Source organism: Colias croceus, chromosome 17, assembly GCF_905220415.1.
Source record: "Colias croceus chromosome 17, ilColCroc2.1".
In the NCBI taxonomy this organism is placed as follows: Eukaryota; Metazoa; Arthropoda; class Insecta; order Lepidoptera; family Pieridae; genus Colias; species Colias croceus.
The window spans coordinates 307,575-329,044 of NC_059553.1; the positions used below are offsets into that span (position 1 = coordinate 307,575).

Genomic DNA, 21,470 nt, shown 5'->3' on the forward strand with positions numbered 1-21,470 from the left:
TTAACATCAATCTTTAAAGTACAAATCAATTATTTGGTTATAGCAATTAGCAAATTTTATATACGATTTACAATTAAAGTCCCAATACAATATTAAAGTCCAATTATTACGATATTGCGAATGTACTCACGGTTTGTCCACTTATTTACTCACTCACAGCACTTATACACAAAATAACCTCCAGATGCAGATGTGAAGACACGAAACACGATGATAGAACACCCAACTCGATGTCACGTATTATTAGTCGTAATCCACCAACAATTACATCGATATTGTCGTAACTCCAAAGCCAGTATTCTCCAGAATCGTTATATATTATATCTTATATCTTATATCCGGCAATCGTAAGGACCATGAATAGAAACTCCCTTTATTGTATCGCTTTGAGTTTAATTCCTTCGACAAACGTTAAGATGCCACAATACACAATGAGCAATTTAAGTACACATTACTTTCTTTAGCACAGGTTTATATTAATTACAAAACAAATTTTAATATTAGATGTTATCAATACTCAGACGCTAAGATGACACAATAACAATGCATATTACAATTCGCGTGAACAAAAATATAAAATAAAGTGACGGTAGGTCGTAAACAGAATGCAAGAAATTTGTAATATGTATTTATCTATTAGCACCTAGGTATATCAAATTATTATAATATGAATTTGAATGAATAAATATGAAATTTATGTAACTGGTTACTGTACCATGTTCTTTGTTATTTTAATAAACAGTTGAATATTATTTGTTCGTTTTATTTTCTATCCTATTATGAGTAAATGATAAATCATTTATCCATCAAAAAAGAACCAAGGGGTTTGGGTGTGGTTTGGGTAAAGTTGGCGTCGCGTCGCGTCGTGATATTTTAATGTGTTTTAAAAGAACAATATATTGTGAGCAAAAAGTTTTTATGGACATAAATCTCGAAACGTATTAGGAACAGAGATATTTAGTTTTTTCATTCACATCGAATCTAGATTATCTATTATAAGATTTTTCTGAGTTTTTAAGGTTTCTCCTTTATTTATTTAAGAATTCTAATTAAAACGATGTACCTATATGAACTGTGATATGAACAATTATATACTCTTTTAAACTATCCAAGTTTCATCACTGGCCGCGAAAGTTCATCAAGTCACCACTAGCGCATTCAAAAGTACCCAAACCCCTTTATCATAATTATTCCGATTTTTAGCTTTGTCTCTCTTAGTTCTATTGAATATGAAAATGAAAATAGCTATTGGCATCAATACTTTGCTAATTGCGTTGACATAGATTTTTGATTTTTAGCAATAAGGCCGCCTTTTGGGCAAATTATGCTTTTGTATTACTACTTTCTTTTGTATACTATTGTTTGCTCATATTTTGCACAATAAATAAATATTATAGACCTGAGTTTTTGATGTGAATATTAATACATGTAAGCGTTCATGCGAGTAAAGGGGTTAAAATTAAAAAAAAAAAAAAAAAATATAGTTAATATACTTAAGTAATTAAAAATTCAAATTTATCGTAATTATTCCTATATTTGTGTTATAAGACGTTATTTCGTACCAAATTTCATGACTGTGTTTATAGGAAAGCACCCTGTAGGTTTTGATTCCCTTGCGAATGTCGAAATTTGCGAAAATAATTTTAAGCATTAACGGCTGTATGTTTTGATTGCGTTGGCTTATAAAGTTGATTTTTTTACAGCATCAAGGGACCGTAGACTTGAGTATTCAATATAAATTTCAGCTTGATACCTCCACGCGTTCCTGAGAAAAAGGATTTTAAGGGTTTCGTTTTGTCCTGTTGAGGTTCGGAACCCAATTTTTTTCTGTCCATGGTTTTCTTTTTATTTGAATGATATGGATATGTCAAGACCCTTTTTTAAAGAACGCGAGTAGTTATAAGAGTGTTATTATTATTGATTACTTAAATCTACCCTTGAAGCTGTAAAGAAATCAAACTTATAAGCCAACGCAATCTAAAGCTTTACAGCCGTTTATGCTGCAAATTTTCGCAAATTTCGACATTCGCAAGGGATTAAATACAGGTTTAAATGGAACTTTAGGTGTGCGAGTCTCCGATTCGCACTTGGCCAGTTTTTATTAAATTTTGTACAGTATAAGATTTTTTATTTTATTTTATCGAGTACGATTTTGGGGGGTAGGGGGTCATGTCCCCTGTTACCCCGTGTACCTTGGGACCGCGCCTGGTGGGTTGTGATTAATCCATTTGAGATATTAAAATTCTTACTAGGTGAGCAACTAGAAATACAGATAGAATAACTTAAATATTAAGAAGCGCGTATTAAGAAGACCACATCTCAGCTTCAAGCGAAAACGAGATATTCACAATAAAAAAAAAATATAGAGACGATTTTTCCAATGTATGTTTATATTACAAAATAATGATCGCACTAGTCGGACTCGCGCACCGAGGGCTCCGAAAAAACTGGAAAAAACCTATTATTGATCTTTCGTCAGTCGCAGTCTGTCCGCAGTCGCTCACCTAGTAATTCTGTAACCTGAAATAATTGTTTTCTTCACCTAAAACTTGATTTTACAGTCAATCGTTAGTTATAACACCCTAAAATACCATGTTTAAATGCAAATAAAGGATTTATAGTTCAATCGTTTAAATAATATCCATAAATCTATACGAATATCATAAAGCTAAAGAGTTTGTTTGTTTGTTTGAACGCACTAATCTCGGGAACTACTGGTCCGATTTGAAAAATTCTTTTGGTGTTAGATAGCCCATTGAAAGGCCTATAGGCTATTTATCATCACCAACAGAAGCAGAGCAATGCGGGTGAAACCGTGGGACACAGTGAAATAGGTATTATGTAGGTAACGTTTCGTAACCCACAGTAGTTAGTACTTCTGTAGGATACGAAATACGAAGTCTGACGTTGTGATATGATAATTAGACGTTAGGTACTTTGATAAATTAATATGTAACAGCATGTTAAAAGGGATCAGAGGCGGCTCGTGACAAAATTGTATGGGTGTTCACTTGAAATAAAACAACAAAAATATACAATAGCGTTAGCAGGATAATTTATTACAAAAAAATGAGCACCATTTATAACATAAAAGAAAGCAAACTTATTTATAACATAAAAACAATCACCACAAGAAGAAGCGCCTTGAACAAAGGCGGCTCGTGACAAAATTGTATGGGTGTTCACTCGAAAATAAAACAACGAAAATACAATAGCGTTAGCAGGATAATTTATTACAAGAAAAATCAGCACCACATTATAAATCCATACTAATACAGGGTGGCCCGTTTACAGTGGTCCAAAAATTTTTTTCACCTTGAGAGCATCATGAGTAATCATTTAAAACAAACTTTAGTTAGGTAAGCGAAAACTTATGGTTTAGAAATTATGATTTTTTTTTTTTAAATCCCTAGTTTCAATGTTTTTGACACAAAACTACTCTGTTATGAAAACTACTCGACCGAATTGAATGAAATTTGGTATAGTATAGCGCAATAACCTACCTATCGCGCTATAGGCTCATCTTGTGTAAATAATTGCACTGCATTTTTTTATTTTAACTTTGTCTGTAGTTTTTTTGTTTATGTGTTTTGTTTTTAAAGTGAAACTTTTATTACATCGTCTCAAACTTTTTGGTCTGTGTAGCGCATGTCGCGTGACGCACGATACGTACGATAATTATCGTACAAATACGATAATTTTTAGTTAAATGTCTATAGTCTGAAAAAAAGTTTCACTTTTACCGTGGTTTCATAAAACCACACAATATTTTTTTTAATTTCTCGACAAAATGTCGATTTTTCGAAAAAATCCTGTGAAAAAAAAAGTACCGCCAAGGTTTTGCTGGTACTGCTAAAAACTTCCTTAACATAAGGTTATTCTTTACACAAAAAATCATAGTTGTCCTTCGATTGTAACATCTTCAAAAACAATATCATGTGCATTAACACATGAAAATCGAAAAATTACGAAATTTACCATAATTCAATTTTAATCATTTGGAACGATCAATTTTTGATTTATTGCCATAAAAGTCGTAATACAAATCAGTACTCACATGACTATAAAAGTTAAAATGAATTAAATAAAATTTTAACCTGCCAGCCAAGATAACTTTACTTTATTCTAATGTCAATTTATTGAGTTTTTTTTTGTTATTTAGTTTTTAGGTTTAAATCTTAATAAAAGGTTTGGAGAATCAATAAAACTACATAAATATTAATTAACATATTATTGTTTATTTTTTACAAAAGGTTTTCGAAATGCCGTCCGCCTTTCGCTAAACATAATCTGCATCTGCGTAAGAAATTTCTTCGCAGCCTATTAAATGGCTGCCGGCTTTCTTTAATGGCTGTAATAGCCATTTGAATTTATGCCTATAAATAACCATAAATTCATTATACATAGGTACATATGTATGCCAATTTATGGTATTAAACCATTTATTACCGTAGGTTCAGGCGCTGCCCTGAGTAAGCATTTCATTCCACTCACACACACACGTCGCGCCACAGCTGCAGCCCGACGCCATAACGCGAATCATTACGAACGGGCCTCGGCCGGTAGTGTCGGTACACAGGCGTTCACGCACACATGCGTACGTTTTTGGGTTGGGAATAAGAATTTGCGATTTACACGAAATCTGTTGATTGGACTAAAAAAATAACACAGTATTTATCTTAGTGTGTTGCTTGTAGAATTATTTGCCGAAAAAACAGAATTATTTCATGTAGTTTAGTATGGTTTTTAAGCATCAAAAGATTTTTTTAGAGGTATCTTTGTGATTTTTTTCTATCGAGTAAAATAAGTTGTATTGTGTTTTCAACACACTATCTAGCTAGTTTATCTCCTGAAGAATATCATATATTTATCTGAGATTTTTTACTGCAGTTAATCATATACTTAAAAGCATTACAATTTAGCAGCTAACTCGCGTTTTGCTCTACTAGTCACCTTCATACCTATCCGGAGAGGAGGATCGGTCGCGGTGGCACCGGGCCAGCCCGTTCACTCGACTTGAACCCCGTTGATTTTTTCATTTGGGGATACATTAAGGAGATTGTGTAAGCACGGGAGAGCACATCGGAGCAAGAATTGGAGGAAAATTCAAGTGGCTATAACAGCCATTAAAGAAAGCCGGCAGCCATTTAATAGGCTGCGAAGAAACTTACGCAGATGCAGATTATGTTTAGCGAAAGGCGGACGGCATTTCGAAAACCTTTTGTAAAAAATAAACAATATGTTAATTAATATTTATGTTGTTTTATTGATTCTCCAAACCTTTTATTAAGATTTAAACCTAAAAACTAAATAACAAAAAAAAACTCAATAAATTGACATTAGAATAAAGTAAAGTTATCTTGGCTGGCAGGTTAAAATTTTATTTAATTCATTTTAACTTTTATAGTCATGTGAGTACTGATTTGTATTACGACTTTTATGGCAATAAATCAAAAATTGATCGTTCCAAATGATTAAAATTGAATTATGGTAAATTTCGTAATTTTTCGATTTTCATGTGTTAATGCACATGATATTGTTTTTGAAGATGTTACAATCGAAGGACAACTATGATTTTTTGTTTAAAAAATAACCTTATGTTAAGGAAGTTTTTAGCAGTACCAGCAAAACCTTGGTGGTACATTTTTTTTTCACAGGATTTTTTCGAAAAATCGACATTTTGCCGAGAAATTCAAAAAACTACAGACAAAGTTAAAATAAAAAAATGCAGTGTAATTATTTACACAAGATGAGCCTATAGCGCGATAGGTAGGTTATTGCGGTATACCTATACCAAATTTCATTCAATTCGGTCGAGTAGTTTTCATAACAGAGTAGTTTTGTGTCAAAAACATTGAAACTCCGGATTATTTAAAAAAAAAATTCATAATTTCTAAACCATAAGTTTTCGCTTAACTAAAGTTTGTTTTAAATGATTACTCATTATGCTCTCAAGCTGAAAAAAAATTTTGGACCACTGAAAACGGGCCACCCTGTATATGTATACTAATACATATATGTATTATAAATGCGAAAGTAACTCTGTCTGTCTGTCTGTTACTCAATCACGCCTAAACTACTGAACCAATTTGCATGAAATTTGGTATGGAGATATTTTGATACCCGAGAAAGGACATAGGCTACCTTTTATTGCGAAATATGTACCATGGGCGAAGTCGGGGCGAACCTCTAGTAATATTATAAATGCGAAAGTGTGTTTATTCGTTTTAATGTGACATGACCATGGGTAACTTTTGACAGCGGTGAAACGACTCATGCTAATGCGAATACATCAGTCATCTTCAATAATTCTATAATTCCAGGGCCCTGGTTGAAGCGCCCAACGACCGGGCGAGATTATACGTTCGCTAGCTATGCAGATACTGAGCCATGTGGATAGAGAGCATAGCGTACGGAATGTGGGTGGGAATAGGTGGGTGGTTTACTTTAATCTCGTAAATATTTCCAATTTTAGGAAGATGAGAAAACTGATTTTAACATGACAGAAAAATTACGATAAGTCAGGAAAAATTTCTATAAGTCAGGAAAATTTCCATAAGTCGGGAAAATTCCTATAAGCTGGAAAATTTCCATATGAAAGGAAAATTTCTATACGCCAGGAAAATTTCTATAAACAAGGAAAATTTCTATACGTCAGGAAAATTTGTATAAGTCAGGAAAATGTTTATAAGCCAGGAAAATTTCTATACGTCAGGAAAATTTGTATAAGTCAGGAAAATGTTTATAAGCCACGAAAATTTCTATACGCCAGGAAAATTTCTATACGTCAGGAAAATTTCTATACGGTAGGGAAATTTCAATCAGACAGGAAAATTTCTATACGTCAGGAGAATTTCTATACGCCAGGAAAAATCCATAAGTCGGGAAAATTACGATAAGTCAGGAAAAATTTGTATAAGTCAGTAAAATTTCCATAAGTCGGGAAAATTTCTATAAGCTGTAAAATTTCCATAAGAAAGGAAAATTTCTATAAACAAGGAAAATTTCTATCCGTCAGGAAAAATTGTATAAGCCAGGAAAATTTCTATACGTCAGGAAAATTATACGATAAGTGCTTGGAACATTTCTATAAGAAAGGAAAATTACGATAAGTCGGGAAAATTTCTATAAACAAGGAAAATTTCTATACGTCAGGAAAATTAGTATACGCCAGGAAAATCCATAAGTCCGGAAAATTTCTATACGTCAGGAAAATTTATAAAGAAAAGGAAAATTTGTACAAGTCAGGAAAATGTTTATTAGCCAGGAAAATTTCTATACGTCAGGAAAATTTCTATGAGTCGGGAAAATTTCTATAAGCCAGCAAAATTTGTATCAGTCAGGAAAAATTATACACGCCAGGAAAATTTCTTTACGTCAGGAAAAATTCTATAAGCCAGGAAAATTTCTATACGTGAGGAAAATTTCTCTTTGCCGCAAAAATTTCTATAAGTCCGGAAAAATACAGAAGTCGGGAAAATTTCGATAAGACAGGAGAATTTCTATACGTCGGGAAAATTTCTCTTTGTGGGGAAAATTTCTATAAGTCAGGAAAATTTCGATAAGTCAATAAAAAATAATATTACAGATAAATTATGATAAAAACGTATTTAAGGCGATAGAAACGATTCAACTATAAATTTATATTTAACCCATTGAGCCCCGAGCGCAGCGGCCCGATCGGTCCACGACACAATAGATTTTCTATTGTGTCGTGTCGTGTCGATATAAATTAATATAAAAGCTTACTCTACCGGAATCCTCTATAATAATCTATAGATATACAATCAGGTGTCCCACAAGGTTCTCATTTAGGTCCTACTCTATTTATGGTATGCTTAAATGATGTATTACATTTTTTTTGGGATATTTCATTGTAATAAATATATAATTAACATTCATTAACCATAACAAATACATATTTTGACATTACTTTCTTACTTTTGATCCTTTGATTACTAATTGTAGTTAGGCGCCTCTGATTCAATTCATATTCAAACTGAGTTCACACTCAACCCTTTGGTATTGGATGATTAAAATAAAAAAAAAACATATTTGGAATGTACACATAGATTTATTTGATCTCATCTTATGAAACTAAATATTTACAAAATTTGGTAGAATAAATATGAGATACCTAAGGTATAACAGTAAATTCTTAATCATACTTTTTAATCATAACAATACAATAAATACAAATAAAAATTGCGTTTACTAATTTTTAAACAAGAAAATGTACCATCACAGGCAAACAGTATTAAAAACTCAGATTTTTAGAAACTTATCTATGAGTTGTGTTAAGGTAACATTAAACTCTTACGGTCTTACTAATAAAATGTTACCCATTCGCTATGCAATGGATTAGTTTTTGCAATAACCTGTCTCGTTTTTATGATTGACGTTTCATGTGAGCAAGAGCAGGACACAGCTATGGTAGAAAATGGTAGAAATTTATCCATTGTTTAACTTTTTATTAGTAAGGCCGTTAGGTTTCACAAGCAGCCATCGTTCAATTGATCTAAATTCTTGATTATCTAATATTAAATTATTAATAATGAAATCATTAAGCGCTGAGAACAGACAAAAAGGTGTTAAGGAGATTCTTTTTAATATTTGTACTAGTATATTCTTACTAATCAGCCAAAGTAAATTTTAAATCGTTTGATAATCTTTAGACACCAAAAGTTTTGAAAAATTGTTAAAACTTTACGTTAAAAAATTACAAAGAAATTTTTTACATCTATTCAAGAAGTTTTAACACCAATTATTCTGTCTCAGCTACAACAACAACAACACTCAACACCAAGATCTACAAATCTCAGATAAAGTGAATAAACACCTAGCTTATATTTTTTAGTCACTATAATGAATATTCTAGCTAATATTATATCCGCTGTCGAAACGGTACGAGTTCGTGTTGCTTAAGTAGTTGGGATTTGAAGTAGATAAATTGGAAACAGGATACACAATACACGTTAAATAGTTAGTTTAGACAAGAGACAAATCTTACCCTGTACGTTAGTACAGTTACGTAGCTAGAAGTAGAGGGAAACGTGAGGAGGGGGAGGGTTCTCTATCATACACAACAACATGTACATATTCAAATTAACATCTTAAGCTTATTTGAAAACTTTGCCTAATAGAAGCGTTAATAGTTTTGCTTGTGGATTTTTTTAACTGCGAGTTTTGTAGTTTATTGACAGTCCCTTCGTGAGTATGTGCGTGTGTTACTGTACGTGCGCGTGTAGGTTTGTGTGGCGGTATCAGCGGGGGTGTGAGTGTGTTTGTGATTGTGAATGTGTGTGTGGTTGTGAGCGTACGTGCGGTTGCGAGCGTCTATGCGGGTGTGAGTGTGTATGTGGGTGTGAGTGTGAGTGCGTACGTGGGTGTGTTCACTCGCGGGCACGTCGCGTACGTGTTTGTGTTGATGTTTGTGAGTGTGCGTGTGTCGGTGCGTGTAGGCCTGCCCGCGGGGGCGGGGTGTGCGCTACAGGCAGGGCCGGTCGCGGCGGTCGCGGCGCTCGGCGAGGCGGTAGCGGCGGTGCGCGCTCTGCACCGCGCGGAACTCCTCCAGCAGCGCCTCGAAGTCGATGTCCGGCGCTACCCCGTCGGCGGCCTGCTGCTCGCTGCACATATCATGCGTTTGTTATAGCTACTATTAGAAAAGTTGTGTGATACGATAATAGTGATGACATAAATAAAAATCATAAATTGCATTACACTGACATAACACAATTTAAACTCGACGATCGCCTCAACTAGGTATAAACCTGTGCTAGAAACGACCGACGCCCACACGAGACATAGCCAGAATTGTACTAGATTTAGTGGAGTTCTTTGTTATAAAGTAATAATATAAATTTAAAAAAGAATAGAAAAAATTCGATCACGAGGCGGGACTCGTTTCCTTTCGCGCCATTCCGGGGCGGATGCCTGACCAACTCAGCCACTCGTGACCCGCCTGAGCAATCGAATTTATTCTATTCCTTCAGTTTTATGTGTCTTGTCTTTTTTCTATTCTTTATAAATTTATATTTATAAAGCATTTGAATGCCATAAAACCAAAAAAATATAAATTCAACAAAATAAAGTAATAATAGTTAGGCAGCAGTACGCACGGCAGCAGTAGGGGCGTGTCGGGCGGCGGCGCGGTGTGCAGGCGGTGCCGCAGCGCGTGGAAGGCGGCGCCCTGCGGCAGCAGCATGAGCAGCCCGAACAGCGCGCCCCGCAGCGCCGCGCTCTGCTGGCCCCCGAGCAGCTCCAGACGCAGGTCTGACAGAAAAGTGTATTTTACAGGGACCTGTTCTTGAACCTCTGCTATTTCTTATGTATAGTGATGAGTAAAAATAAATAATTTAGTATTTTTGTTAAGAATGCCCCTATGATTCCTTCTATTACACAAGAATTATAGAGTATAGATCAAATTTTGTAAAATAAATAGAGAAATTTACAACTTTCCAAGGACCTATTCTTGGACCACTGATATTCCTTATTTATATCAGAAAAATTATGGCTAATTAATTTTATTTTTTTTTCTATCACCAAACAATTTCTTAAAATAATAGTCAAGCTAATAAACGATCTAGAAATGTTTACCAAAACTACACACTAAAAGAACAATACTTACATGCAAATATTGGCGATTCAATAAGTTGTACTAATTTGTCGATCTCTGTAAGAAACTCTACAGTGATTTCAAGATCACCACTGATTTGTAGTTAAGGAATAAATATATGCATATGAAAAGAGGAAATCAGTTTTACACACTTCAAAAAAAAATGGATTTATTTAAGTGGGGCAAAGATTGTGCTGACGAAATTCATGACAGTGATTAAAATAGTTGTTGTAGATGAAGATGATGGTAATGACGATAACAATGATGCAGATTAAAATCAAACAAATTCAAATGAACCCATTGATATAAACAATAGGAAAACAAAAGTAAAAAGGATACAATGTGGATATGAGCCGGTTGCAGTGCGTGTAGTTGTGTGTGAGCAGACACAGCGCGAGTAGCGCCACGCCGCTGTGGCACCAGCACTGGTACAGCGACTTGAACAGCGCGTGCGTGCTCTGCCGAGTTTCAGTCGAATTTAATATGTCATTAGAAATGTGGGTACACTTTTTAAATTTAATTTATTCGGAGATAAAATAGTCACGGAGGGGTTCGTACTTTAATGCATGCTTGTAAAAACGATAAAGTTTACAGGGATAACTAATGTAGAGTCTTTTGCAAATAGTAGTTTCTATTTTACACAGTAAGGTACATAGATTTGCAATCAGGTAGTGTCGTGTATAGTAAGGTACAGTCGAGTGCAGTGGAGTGTAGAGAAGCGGTACAGTCGCGCAGTTACCGGGTCGCGGAAGGCGCGCAGGCGGCGGCGCGTGTGGTGCAGCTCGGGCGCGGTGAGCAGGATGGCGGAGAGCACGTCCACGAGCCGCCCCGCGAAGCGCAGCTCGCGCTCGCCGCGCAGCGTGTGCGCCAGCGCGCGGTACACCTCCTCCGCCGGCAGCAGCACGCACAGCTGCCTGACACACACGCAAACACACACATACACACGAATAAGAATAGCTGTACGTGACGCTTCAATGAATTTCAATTAGATCCGGCTCGAAGGACCATGAAGACATTAAAAATAGCTGATAAAAGTACCCCGGAGTTATTTGAATCAGTAACGATCAATACATATAAGCCATCGAAATGTCTAAGGCGTTTGACTGCGTTAACCTACTAACTTGACTTAGTAAATTGAATCAATAAGGTATTAAATGTAGTGCTTTACATTTAAAACGTCATATTAATTGAAGAATTAACTTGTCCATTGTATCCGTGACCTCTTTTCAGAATAATATGAAATCTGATTGAAGTACTCTATTCTATTGGTGTTCCCCAGGGAGCAATACTGGGGCCTTTTTCTTCTGACTTATTACTTAATTATTGTACAAAATCATGCTAATGTTCCTATCTATTTTGATGATACTTCTTTCTCATTTAAAATTGATAGGCACACTCGCACGAAGATTTCATTAGTAATTAACACATTCAGAAATGTAAATCAAATATCAATATATTAATATAAAACATTAATTCAATTAATATTTTAGGCACAACACTCCAACCAAAACTAAAACGGGGCAACATTAACGTCTATTAGATGAAATTAACCACTTTAAAAACTAATTATTATTAATAGTATAATTTTTATAAAAAAGACAAAGATATGAATTCATTTCACAATTAACAAATATATGCTTTAATACTAGTAATAAGAATAAAGTCAACTCAAACCAAGATTATTAAAAATAAAATTTACACAGGTATATAGGGTACATAATTTTTCGTTAAACTGATTATTTTACCTGCCTGAGCAATCGAATTTATTCTATCCCTTCAGTTTTATGTGTCTTAAGGGACACACCGCGCGCCATCTATTGAGATGATTTAACAACCATTTCAACCAATATGAAGCACTTTTCAGTGAATACAATATTGTAACGATGGAACACGACTTTTTCTTGAATTTATATTTTTTGGTTAAATCATCTCAATAGATGGCGCGCGGTGTGTCCCTTAAGACACATAAAACTGAAGGGATAGAATAAATTCGATTGCTCAGGCGGGTCACGCGTGGCTGAGTTGGTTAGGCATCCGCCCCGGAATGGCGCGAAGGATGCGGGTTCAAGTCCCGCCTCGTGATCGAATTTTTTCTATTCTTTATAAATGTATATTTATAAAGCATTTAAATGCCATAAAAAGCAAAAAATAAAAATTTAATTTACCTGATTATAAAAGCGCCCCGGTCTTCCAATAAATTCTCATCAGCGGCGAGCAACCGCAGCAACGCTTTCAAGAATTTGTAATAATAGGGACTCGCTTCCAAATCTGCAACAAATTTTAATTAACATTGAACTCAGAGATATTCCGATTACTTTAAAAAATAAGTTTGTAGTAGTTTCCATCGATATAATTTGACAATGATTTATAAATGACACATCAATCTTACCAACGGGAAATTCTGCACTCTCGGTGCCGGTGGGCGTTAGTAGTCATACTGGCACTGATTATAGCAGTAATTAGAGACGTACATAACTGACTTACCGACAGGCAGTTCCGCGTTCTCACTACTATCGGCGGTGGTATTAGTGGTGGTATTGTTGGGTTGTGGCTGGCAGGAGCAGATCTCAGCGAGCAGTGCTATGGCGCGGCGCACAACTTCGTCCGAGCCGTCCGTGAGCGCGCCCAGCGCAGGGCTGAATACTGTCTCCGTTTGGGGGTACATCTGCCCCCGGGAATTGGAGAATTCTAATTCAAATTTCTTTATTTGCAGAATGTAGAATTACAAAGATGTTAGGTAGGTACAAATTACATAATTTCTTAAACATTCTGGCTCGTAATTGAACGTGTAAATATATTATAAATTACAATAAACAATATTATATTACCCAACATTACAAACCTATTTAAAATTTTCACAAACAAAATAATTCGGTCGAATATTCGGTTCGGAAATTCGTTTTTTTTTAACATAAGAAATTTCTGTGTTCATGTTGTGTGTAATTAATTGAACAATAAAGCCTTCCACAAAATTACAAAAAAAAAAAATTGTATTTAATGCTATAAAATTAAAAATGTAAGCAATCAATAAATCAATTGATAAAATATTCTTTGATTCAATCGATAACTGTTTGGTTGTTGCTTGAAAGACCTCACCAAAATTATCCGAATGGATAGTGCTTGTTAAAAGTTTACAGTGTATAAATATATATTGTTTTTAAGTTATTTATATTATTGGAAGGTTTATTTTGATTTCAAAAATCGCTATAGAAATTAGAAATTAGTGATAAAAAATAAGATTGAAAAAATCTTACCTCACTAGGTAATTTATTGTACAAGTGTAGAATCCAATCGAGCGCTGCTATCTTCGTGTGCACAGAGTTGTGATGCAACATCTGTGTGAGAACTCCGACAACTGCAACTAGATTTAATTTCTCTCCCACAGTTCCACTTTCTTCCTGATCTTTAGTATCAGTTTCTTTATTTTCTTTTTCTTCTGCGTTTGATGCTTCTTGTTTAACTTTTTCCTTTTCTTTGTCATCAAGTGATAGTCCTTTCATTGCTGCTTCGGGAATTTCAGATTCCGATTCAACAAGTTTGATCAACTGCAGGTTGACGGTGGCTGCAATCTCACGTATTTCTGATTGTGGGTTTAAGATTCATATTGGATGTAAATATGAACAATGTGTATGGTTACTAATGGTTAATCAAATCAAGTACTGTGTGAAAGATTTATATTTTCAAATATAACACCTCTTAAGTCCTAACTGTTTATTGTTTTATTAACTTTAATAGTGGTGGTAAAAATATTGTGGTCATATAAAAAAAAAAAAACACCCGGCAGCTAAAATTTAGTGAAAATCTTGGATTCTTCGTTTATTAGGTTAGGTCTTTATTAAACGTTTTAACAAGTAAATAACTCAAACAAAAATTATAGATGGTAATTTACAAAAAAAATAATGTGTGCGTGTACACACGTAAGAAGTGAAACTTCTTAATGACATTATTTTTCAAAAAATAATATACTATATGCAACTTTACAGAAATACGTCGAATCACGTGTGGTAGGGATAAGAAAAAGATGGCGTGTAACGGAAAAATGTCACGCGTAACGAAAAAATGTAACACTAAATTTTTTTTTAAACCCCGATAAAGAAGCTTCACTTCAAAAATATTTTCTTGTATCTATTGTTATGTATTATATAGTATTGTATTGCATTATATAGCATAGTTTTATATATATCGTATCGAATAGTATTGTACTGTATAGTTATCTATTGTAATGTATTGTATTGTATTGTATAGCGTAGTATTGTATCGTATCGAATAGTGTGGTATAGTACTGTATGTAGTGCCAAAGGATACTCTTCCGTGGCTCGTCTGTGTAGGCGAGTGCGGGTAGCACGGCGCACAGCACGCCGGACGCGTGCGGTAACGCGCGCCGCCCGCACAGCTCCAGGAACTCGCGCACCCACGTGAGGGCCGTCAGCTGGCCGTACACACACACATTACTTACACATCTATACACATGTTGGTGTACAGTCGACGGCAGCTGGTCGCCACACACATACGTGTTACTTATACACACACACATCAGCTAACTACCACACACACACACACTTGTCTTACTATTATATGTGCACGTGCGAGTACACAGGTTACATATAGACCCATGCATGCTCGCCCTCACACACACATACATTACATTGGAGTACACAACGTTCCATATAGAACGTTAGATGCACGGACACGAGGACATACACAAGCACGCACGCACAATAAAAGTTTCTGCTTGCTTTCTTATCATTAGATACAATTTTAAAATTAATTAATTATTTTTTATTTACAAAAAACGTCTTATTATTCATTGAATTTAAATGTCACAAATTACATTAATTATATGTTATGAATAATAATGTACCTGCAACAGCTCTTCTGTGGACTGAGCGTGCGTAATCAGTATGTTGATCATGGCCTCAAAGTCAACTTGCGATGGATCCTTCCTGATGCTGCGCAGGAACTCATTCAGCTGAACCTCACACCTGCAAATAGATTTTTTCTAAATTTGTAACAAAAAGCAAACTACATATTACTATAATCAAAGAATAACAACACTCAATAAATTTAAATATTGGCTATAATATTACGCTCGATATTGCACCTTTATATATTTGAGCTACATCTACACAAAATATTAAAATCTTTGACAACAAAAACTCCATCAAATATTCTCATACTTATTATAAAACTACTAAATTCACAATCATGTTGTTAAACTGTCTGATGCGAAACTCTGCTTACCCATGTATTAGGCAGAGTTTCGCCATGACCTACACAATATTTTATCATTATGTGAAAATTCTTTAGGCGTGTTGAGAGTAAAATTTCAAGGTCGCGTCATGGCAATACCGCCACGTCATGGCGATTTTGGTATCTTCGAATCTTGCAAAGAAGTTTCACTTCTACACGTGTGCTCAGCACGCTCTTTTTTATGTAATGTGTGTTTTTGAGCGATGCTGTTAGAACATTTTTTGACGAGCTTTTGAGCAGCACAGCTTTGGCAGGTATGTCCACGCCACGGCGAGTCATATAAACATGAGCTGAGTTGCTATATTGTGCTTTTCTACCAATAATATGCGAGGATGTGTAGCGAGGAATGTGTCTGTAAAGAACCAATCATATCGCTTCATTTAACTTGAAGTTTGAAACATTTAGTGTTTGAATTGATACTATTGGTTATTTACAAACATTCCTCGCTACACATCCTGGCACATTAGTGGTGGAAAAGCACCCTAATTCGACTCGGCTCATGTTTATATGACTCGCCGTGGCGTGAGTGTGCGAATATACCTCTACCAAAGCAAACGATAGTGACATACATGCGGCGGATCTCCGGGTTGGGGTCGTCCAGCACGCTGAAGAGCGGGTCGAGCAGCGCGGGCAGGTGCGCGCGCAGGCCGAGCGCCGGCGCCGCGTCCAGCGCGCACACCCACGCCACCGCGAACTGCCGCGCGCTCGCCACGCGCGAGTACATGCGCTCGCGCACCAGCGGCACGAACGCGGCCGGCGAGAACGACGCGCTCTCCGTCACTATGTCCTGCCATGTACATATATAATTACAGTTAAATCAGCTGTTCCATTAGCCTATTTTTATAAAAATAATGCCGTTCACTGTTTCGTTTTGAATCATCAAAATTCATTGTAAAGTTAAAAACTTAGTATGCATTACATTTCACAGTTTTGATTTTTTTTTCTACCTTCCAATTACTGTATAATAATTTATTGATAATTATTATATCCACCATTACCTTAACCAATCTATCCAGAAGTTCTGCACCCTGCTTCACTTGTGGTTCAGGATCTGCAGCCAATCTCGCCAGAGCATCAAATATGATGGGGAAGTAGGGCAAAGCCGCTCCTCGCACAATTTTCAACACATTGAACAGGGCTTCTGCAGCCGCATATCGCACTCTGGCTTCGCTCTCACTGAGACAGGCCACGATAGGATGAGTCAGCTCTCCAACATATGACACACAACCCTGAAAATGTTGTAATTACAAATTTTAATACAAAACTAATACTCTACAATTTAGTAAATGCTGTTGCAGATGATGATATGCAATAAATAACTATTTTTTACTGCATAGTGTAAAGTCGACTTTAAAAAAAAAATAATGAAATACTATGCCTTATTTGAACTTATAATTTGTTTTAGCATCAAAAATTCAAATATTAATATTAAGAAAACGATGTACCTTTCCCAAGCCAACAGCCACTGACGAGAGCCCCATGAGGGCACCATTCTTGACATTAGGGTTGGTTGAAGACATCAAGTCCTGCCCCAACACACGGATGAGACGCTTTATCTGGTTAGTGTTATTTGCATCACTGAAGTCTTTCACCATTCTGAAATACATGATATGATACTGAACATGGGTTATACTTTTAAAAGTGTTTTATATTTATTATATACTTATTATCGACCCAAGCGGCTTCACCAGTATAGTCTATAAAAAAAACTAGCAGAGTTGTTTTCCGAGATAAAACTTATTCTATGTTTTTTCTCAGACTTCAAGCTATCTCTGTACCAAATTTCATCCAAATCGGCTCAGCAGTTTTTATTTATTTATTTATTTATTATACTTTATTGCATTGAAAATACAAAAATACAAATAACAAAGACAATACTACAGAAACAGCAAAGGGCGGCCTTATCGCTAGGTAGTTTTTGTGTAAGGAGTGACAAAAAAAACAATCATACAAACTTTCGCATTTATAATATTAGTATGATAAGACTTAACAGTACAGTTAATATTAAATCAGATACCGCCCCTTTTTTTAACTTGAGTTGAAATCTTTAATTTCTGCACTAATTATAAAGAGAATTCTCACGGTCTGCATGAAAAAAATTTAATTACATAAAAAGAAAACTCACTTTTCAATCTCTCCTCCAGCAAATTTTCTTTTTTCATAAACCTTATCACAAAGCCCTCGAACGCATGCTGAGCTCAAGGGAGCATAATCTCGTTCCGTCATTTTATTATCCTTTGGCTATTAGCCTTTAAACACAGCCTTTAAATTTTAATTCAATAACTTTAATTTAGTTAGATTTACATATTATCGCGACAGCCTACAATAGACAATGTGTTGGTGTCAACTGTCATCTGTCATTTCGGTATATTATTAATAGACATCGGATTATATGCATTTGCATGTTTGCTTATGCAAATGCATATAACTCTCTAATTACGCTGTTAGTGCATATTTTAGCCTTTTTCCTCCAATCGTGCATATTTCGATCGATCGATCGAGTTTTAATTGGTTGACAAACCTTTATTAGCCAATCAGAACGCTCAGCGAGTGAACAAACCCTATTTTGGCAAGGTAAAATGGCAAAAATTAATGAAATGGGCTCCATTTAAGTAAATTTTGAGCCATTGAAAATAGGGCTAGGTTACCCTTTTCGGGCTAAAAACTTAAAACACGGGTTGAATTCCAAAAAAGGCCTAGATTTACCCCGAAAAGGTGGCAACACTGGGCTCGCGGGTGAAAAACGTCACAAATTTGCGCTCGAAAATTTGCTAAAAAGCTTAATTGTATATTGCTACAAAAACTATACTTAATTTTAAGAAAACTTCGCTGTTTTTTTGATTTTGTATTGTGCATATTTTAGGCATATCAGCTGTTTTTGGTGCATATTTCGGCCTTTTTTAGTGCATATTTGCATGCATATTTTGGCATTTTGTTAGTGCATATAATCCGATGTCTAATTATTAATTTCCATTTCCTTTACCATTTCAATTTACGTGTTGAGCTTAAACAATTTGATGAGTATTTAAGTAAAAATTGATAATTTTAGTATTTTTATTCATATTATTTCAAAGTCTAAAGAAGTTTATCAAATGCAAATTAAATCTCCGCTGATTTAATTTTATTTATGTAAAAAAAGGAAATTTTTGTTTTTTTCTTATAACAACCCTTTGAGGCAATGTGTCAAATATTTTCTGTCAATGTCAGTGGCTGTCATTTCACCTTAATTATTTTCGATTTCTGTAAAAATTCGCTATAGCCTTTATTAACACCTACGCGACATCGCCACTACTAACTCGCTAGCAATTGCAATCAAGCGTGACCGTTGTTTATTATATTTTCGATGATGTGATGTTATTATCGCGCATATATTATTTTGATTAAAAATTCGTTTGTATACTAGGTATTCAGTATCCAATGTCATTGCGTTTAAATCGAGGAAAGTGTACTATTAGCGTTTATTTAGTGCTTTAGTTTCATAGTGTCGAACGTTCAAGATGCCTGTGACACTCGTAGACAGGTTGCCCTTGCCGAATCTCAAGGTTTATTCGGCGGGAAGTGTTTTACTGCTATCGGTGGCTGTATATTATGCGGTTAACGTCACTAGTGATCCTAACTGGCGAGCGAATGCAACCCTGCAGCGGCAGGAGGCGGATACTGTCGAAAGTGATGTGAAGATGATGGAAGCAGTGCCAGCTGCCCTGGAAACCAACGCGACGAGGAACATCACCGAGCATGTCGTAGAAGTGATGACGTTCATGATGCAAGAACCACTGTGTATGTGGGTGAGTAATTAACACATTTAGACAGCAATAACACACAATTGTTTACAAACATGTGATAGTTAGCGGCTGAAAACATTGTTGGCACAAGATAAACATGCCAATGTGTCTGTATCTTCCTTTTAATTGAAATATTTGTTTACTTTTCTTGGCAGACTCACAATGAGTAAATATATTATGCTCACAGAAAAAATATATATATTTACTACAATGTAGCGTATCATCCAATCATTGATATACTGCTAACTATAAAATATGATAGACAAATTTCAATGTAATTCAATGAAAAAAAAAAATAATAAATGAGGATTAATCCCCATTATAAATGTTTTTATTAGAATTGTTGAATTGTACAATTGTTAACAAACTATTAATTCAATTATTACTTTAATGTCCATAAATTTTTGTTTAATTTAGACATTTCAATTAAATCAATTTTATACTGTTTAGTGTGAAGGGTAGTATATTTTTTTTACAATATTATGTATAAAAATGTACATAATATAATTAATATGTCTGACATACTCCAAATCTATGTTTATTTTCCAAATTATGTACAAATTTTCCAATTAATCAAATTTTCTATAAAAATTTTTTTTTTTTTTAGTACATACCTTTCAATTGATATTAACAGATATGTTATCTTTAGTCTATAAAACAAGGTGACCTAAATTCATATCTGTATTCTTATGCTAAAATGCAAAATATAATTAAAACATAATTTGGAATACAGGAAATAATATTTGTATTGAACAAAAAATGCATTAAAAGTGTAAATATGTTTAACATTTCCAATCTCAAGGTTTCTCATTGGTTTCATTTGATCATTTATCTTTTATTTATTTGTTTTTGTTAATTTTACTTTTACATTGAATACAACATGTGTGTAGTTCATAAAGTAAGTACCTTGGGCACATTGTAGCAGGGAAGGATTTTACAAGAAAGATTTCATATAAAATTATTAACCTGTTTTATCTAGACACATGAATTATTTATACAAATCATGGATGTATGAAATATTTGGTGTATGTGAAGTTTATATCATTTTGTAATGTAATTTTTTTAGAATCTTAGGAACTAGAAAAACGATAGGTATCATAAAATTGATTGTTTCATAAAACCCTGGGTTAAACTGTACATTATAGGGCGTGGAATTTGGGGGTGGTGGGGGGTGGAGAGAGGGGGGGTGGGTACTAGGAACTTCCCCTGTAAAGGGGGGGGCGCGGAAATTAATAGTTTTCGAGATATTTACAAATGAAGTTTTTGAGGTTATGTTGGATTGTTACCATTTTTTGGCAGGCAAGGATGCAAATTAACATCAATTTATAACTAAAGCATGTATTTTTTTCCAGGTCCACATTGATCTGAAGCAATTAATAATAATTATTACTTTACAATCATAGTTTTCAATACTAGTAATATTGCATTAGCTCTTTGATTTGAAATATGACAGATTTAATGTAATAGACATTATGGTTAAATTTTTGAAACATGCTCCCTGAATTTCATTATTTTGAGGTGTCTAATCGATAAAGGGACTTTTCATAGTAAACTGCTCTTCTGTTTAGTTTCTTGACCTGTATTTTTTTTTTGTTTGAGTGGGAATCGCCCTAAAGTCGCTTCTGGCACTCGCCGGCCGCTGCCGCGGCACGCTCGCTTCGCTCGCTCGGCTCGTGCGGCAGTTCAGGAGTTAACCTAACACGCTCGTCGCTTCGCTCCTCGCTACCTATAACCTATTTGAATACTAAAAGTAAAAGTTTAATAGTTTTGTACAGTTTTAGGGCTTAACAGGAGTACGCACGAAACGAACTCGACTGAAAGGC

At 34.9% G+C, this 21,470-nt stretch overlaps 2 protein-coding genes across 2 annotated transcripts in view; one reads left to right on the forward strand and one right to left on the reverse strand.

The window, feature by feature from the left end:
• Positions 1–8,624: 8,624 nt before the first annotated feature.
• LOC123699361 (protein VAC14 homolog) lies at positions 8,625–18,193 on the reverse strand. The gene is made up of 14 exons (XM_045646293.1): positions 17,991–18,193; positions 17,311–17,461; positions 16,864–17,094; positions 16,435–16,652; positions 15,477–15,597; positions 14,921–15,044; positions 13,870–14,195; positions 13,100–13,280; positions 12,781–12,883; positions 11,355–11,529; positions 10,955–11,073; positions 10,628–10,707; positions 10,119–10,272; positions 8,625–9,626 (listed from the first exon to the last, which is right to left on the reverse strand). The coding sequence occupies exons 1-14, from the start codon at positions 18,089–18,091 to the stop codon at positions 9,488–9,490; spliced, it is 2,223 nt and encodes a 740-aa protein (XP_045502249.1). The 5' UTR covers positions 18,092–18,193; the 3' UTR covers positions 8,625–9,487.
• A 910-nt stretch (positions 18,194–19,103) lies between these two features.
• The window catches only part of LOC123699263 (E3 ubiquitin-protein ligase AMFR-like), a 49,253-nt gene continuing 46,886 nt past the window's right edge, over positions 19,104–21,470 (forward strand). Inside the window, exon 1 of the mRNA XM_045646183.1 lies at positions 19,104–19,650. Within this exon, the coding sequence (XP_045502139.1) occupies positions 19,363–19,650 (288 nt within the window). The 5' untranslated portion in view covers positions 19,104–19,362. The remainder of the gene's footprint in view (positions 19,651–21,470) is intronic.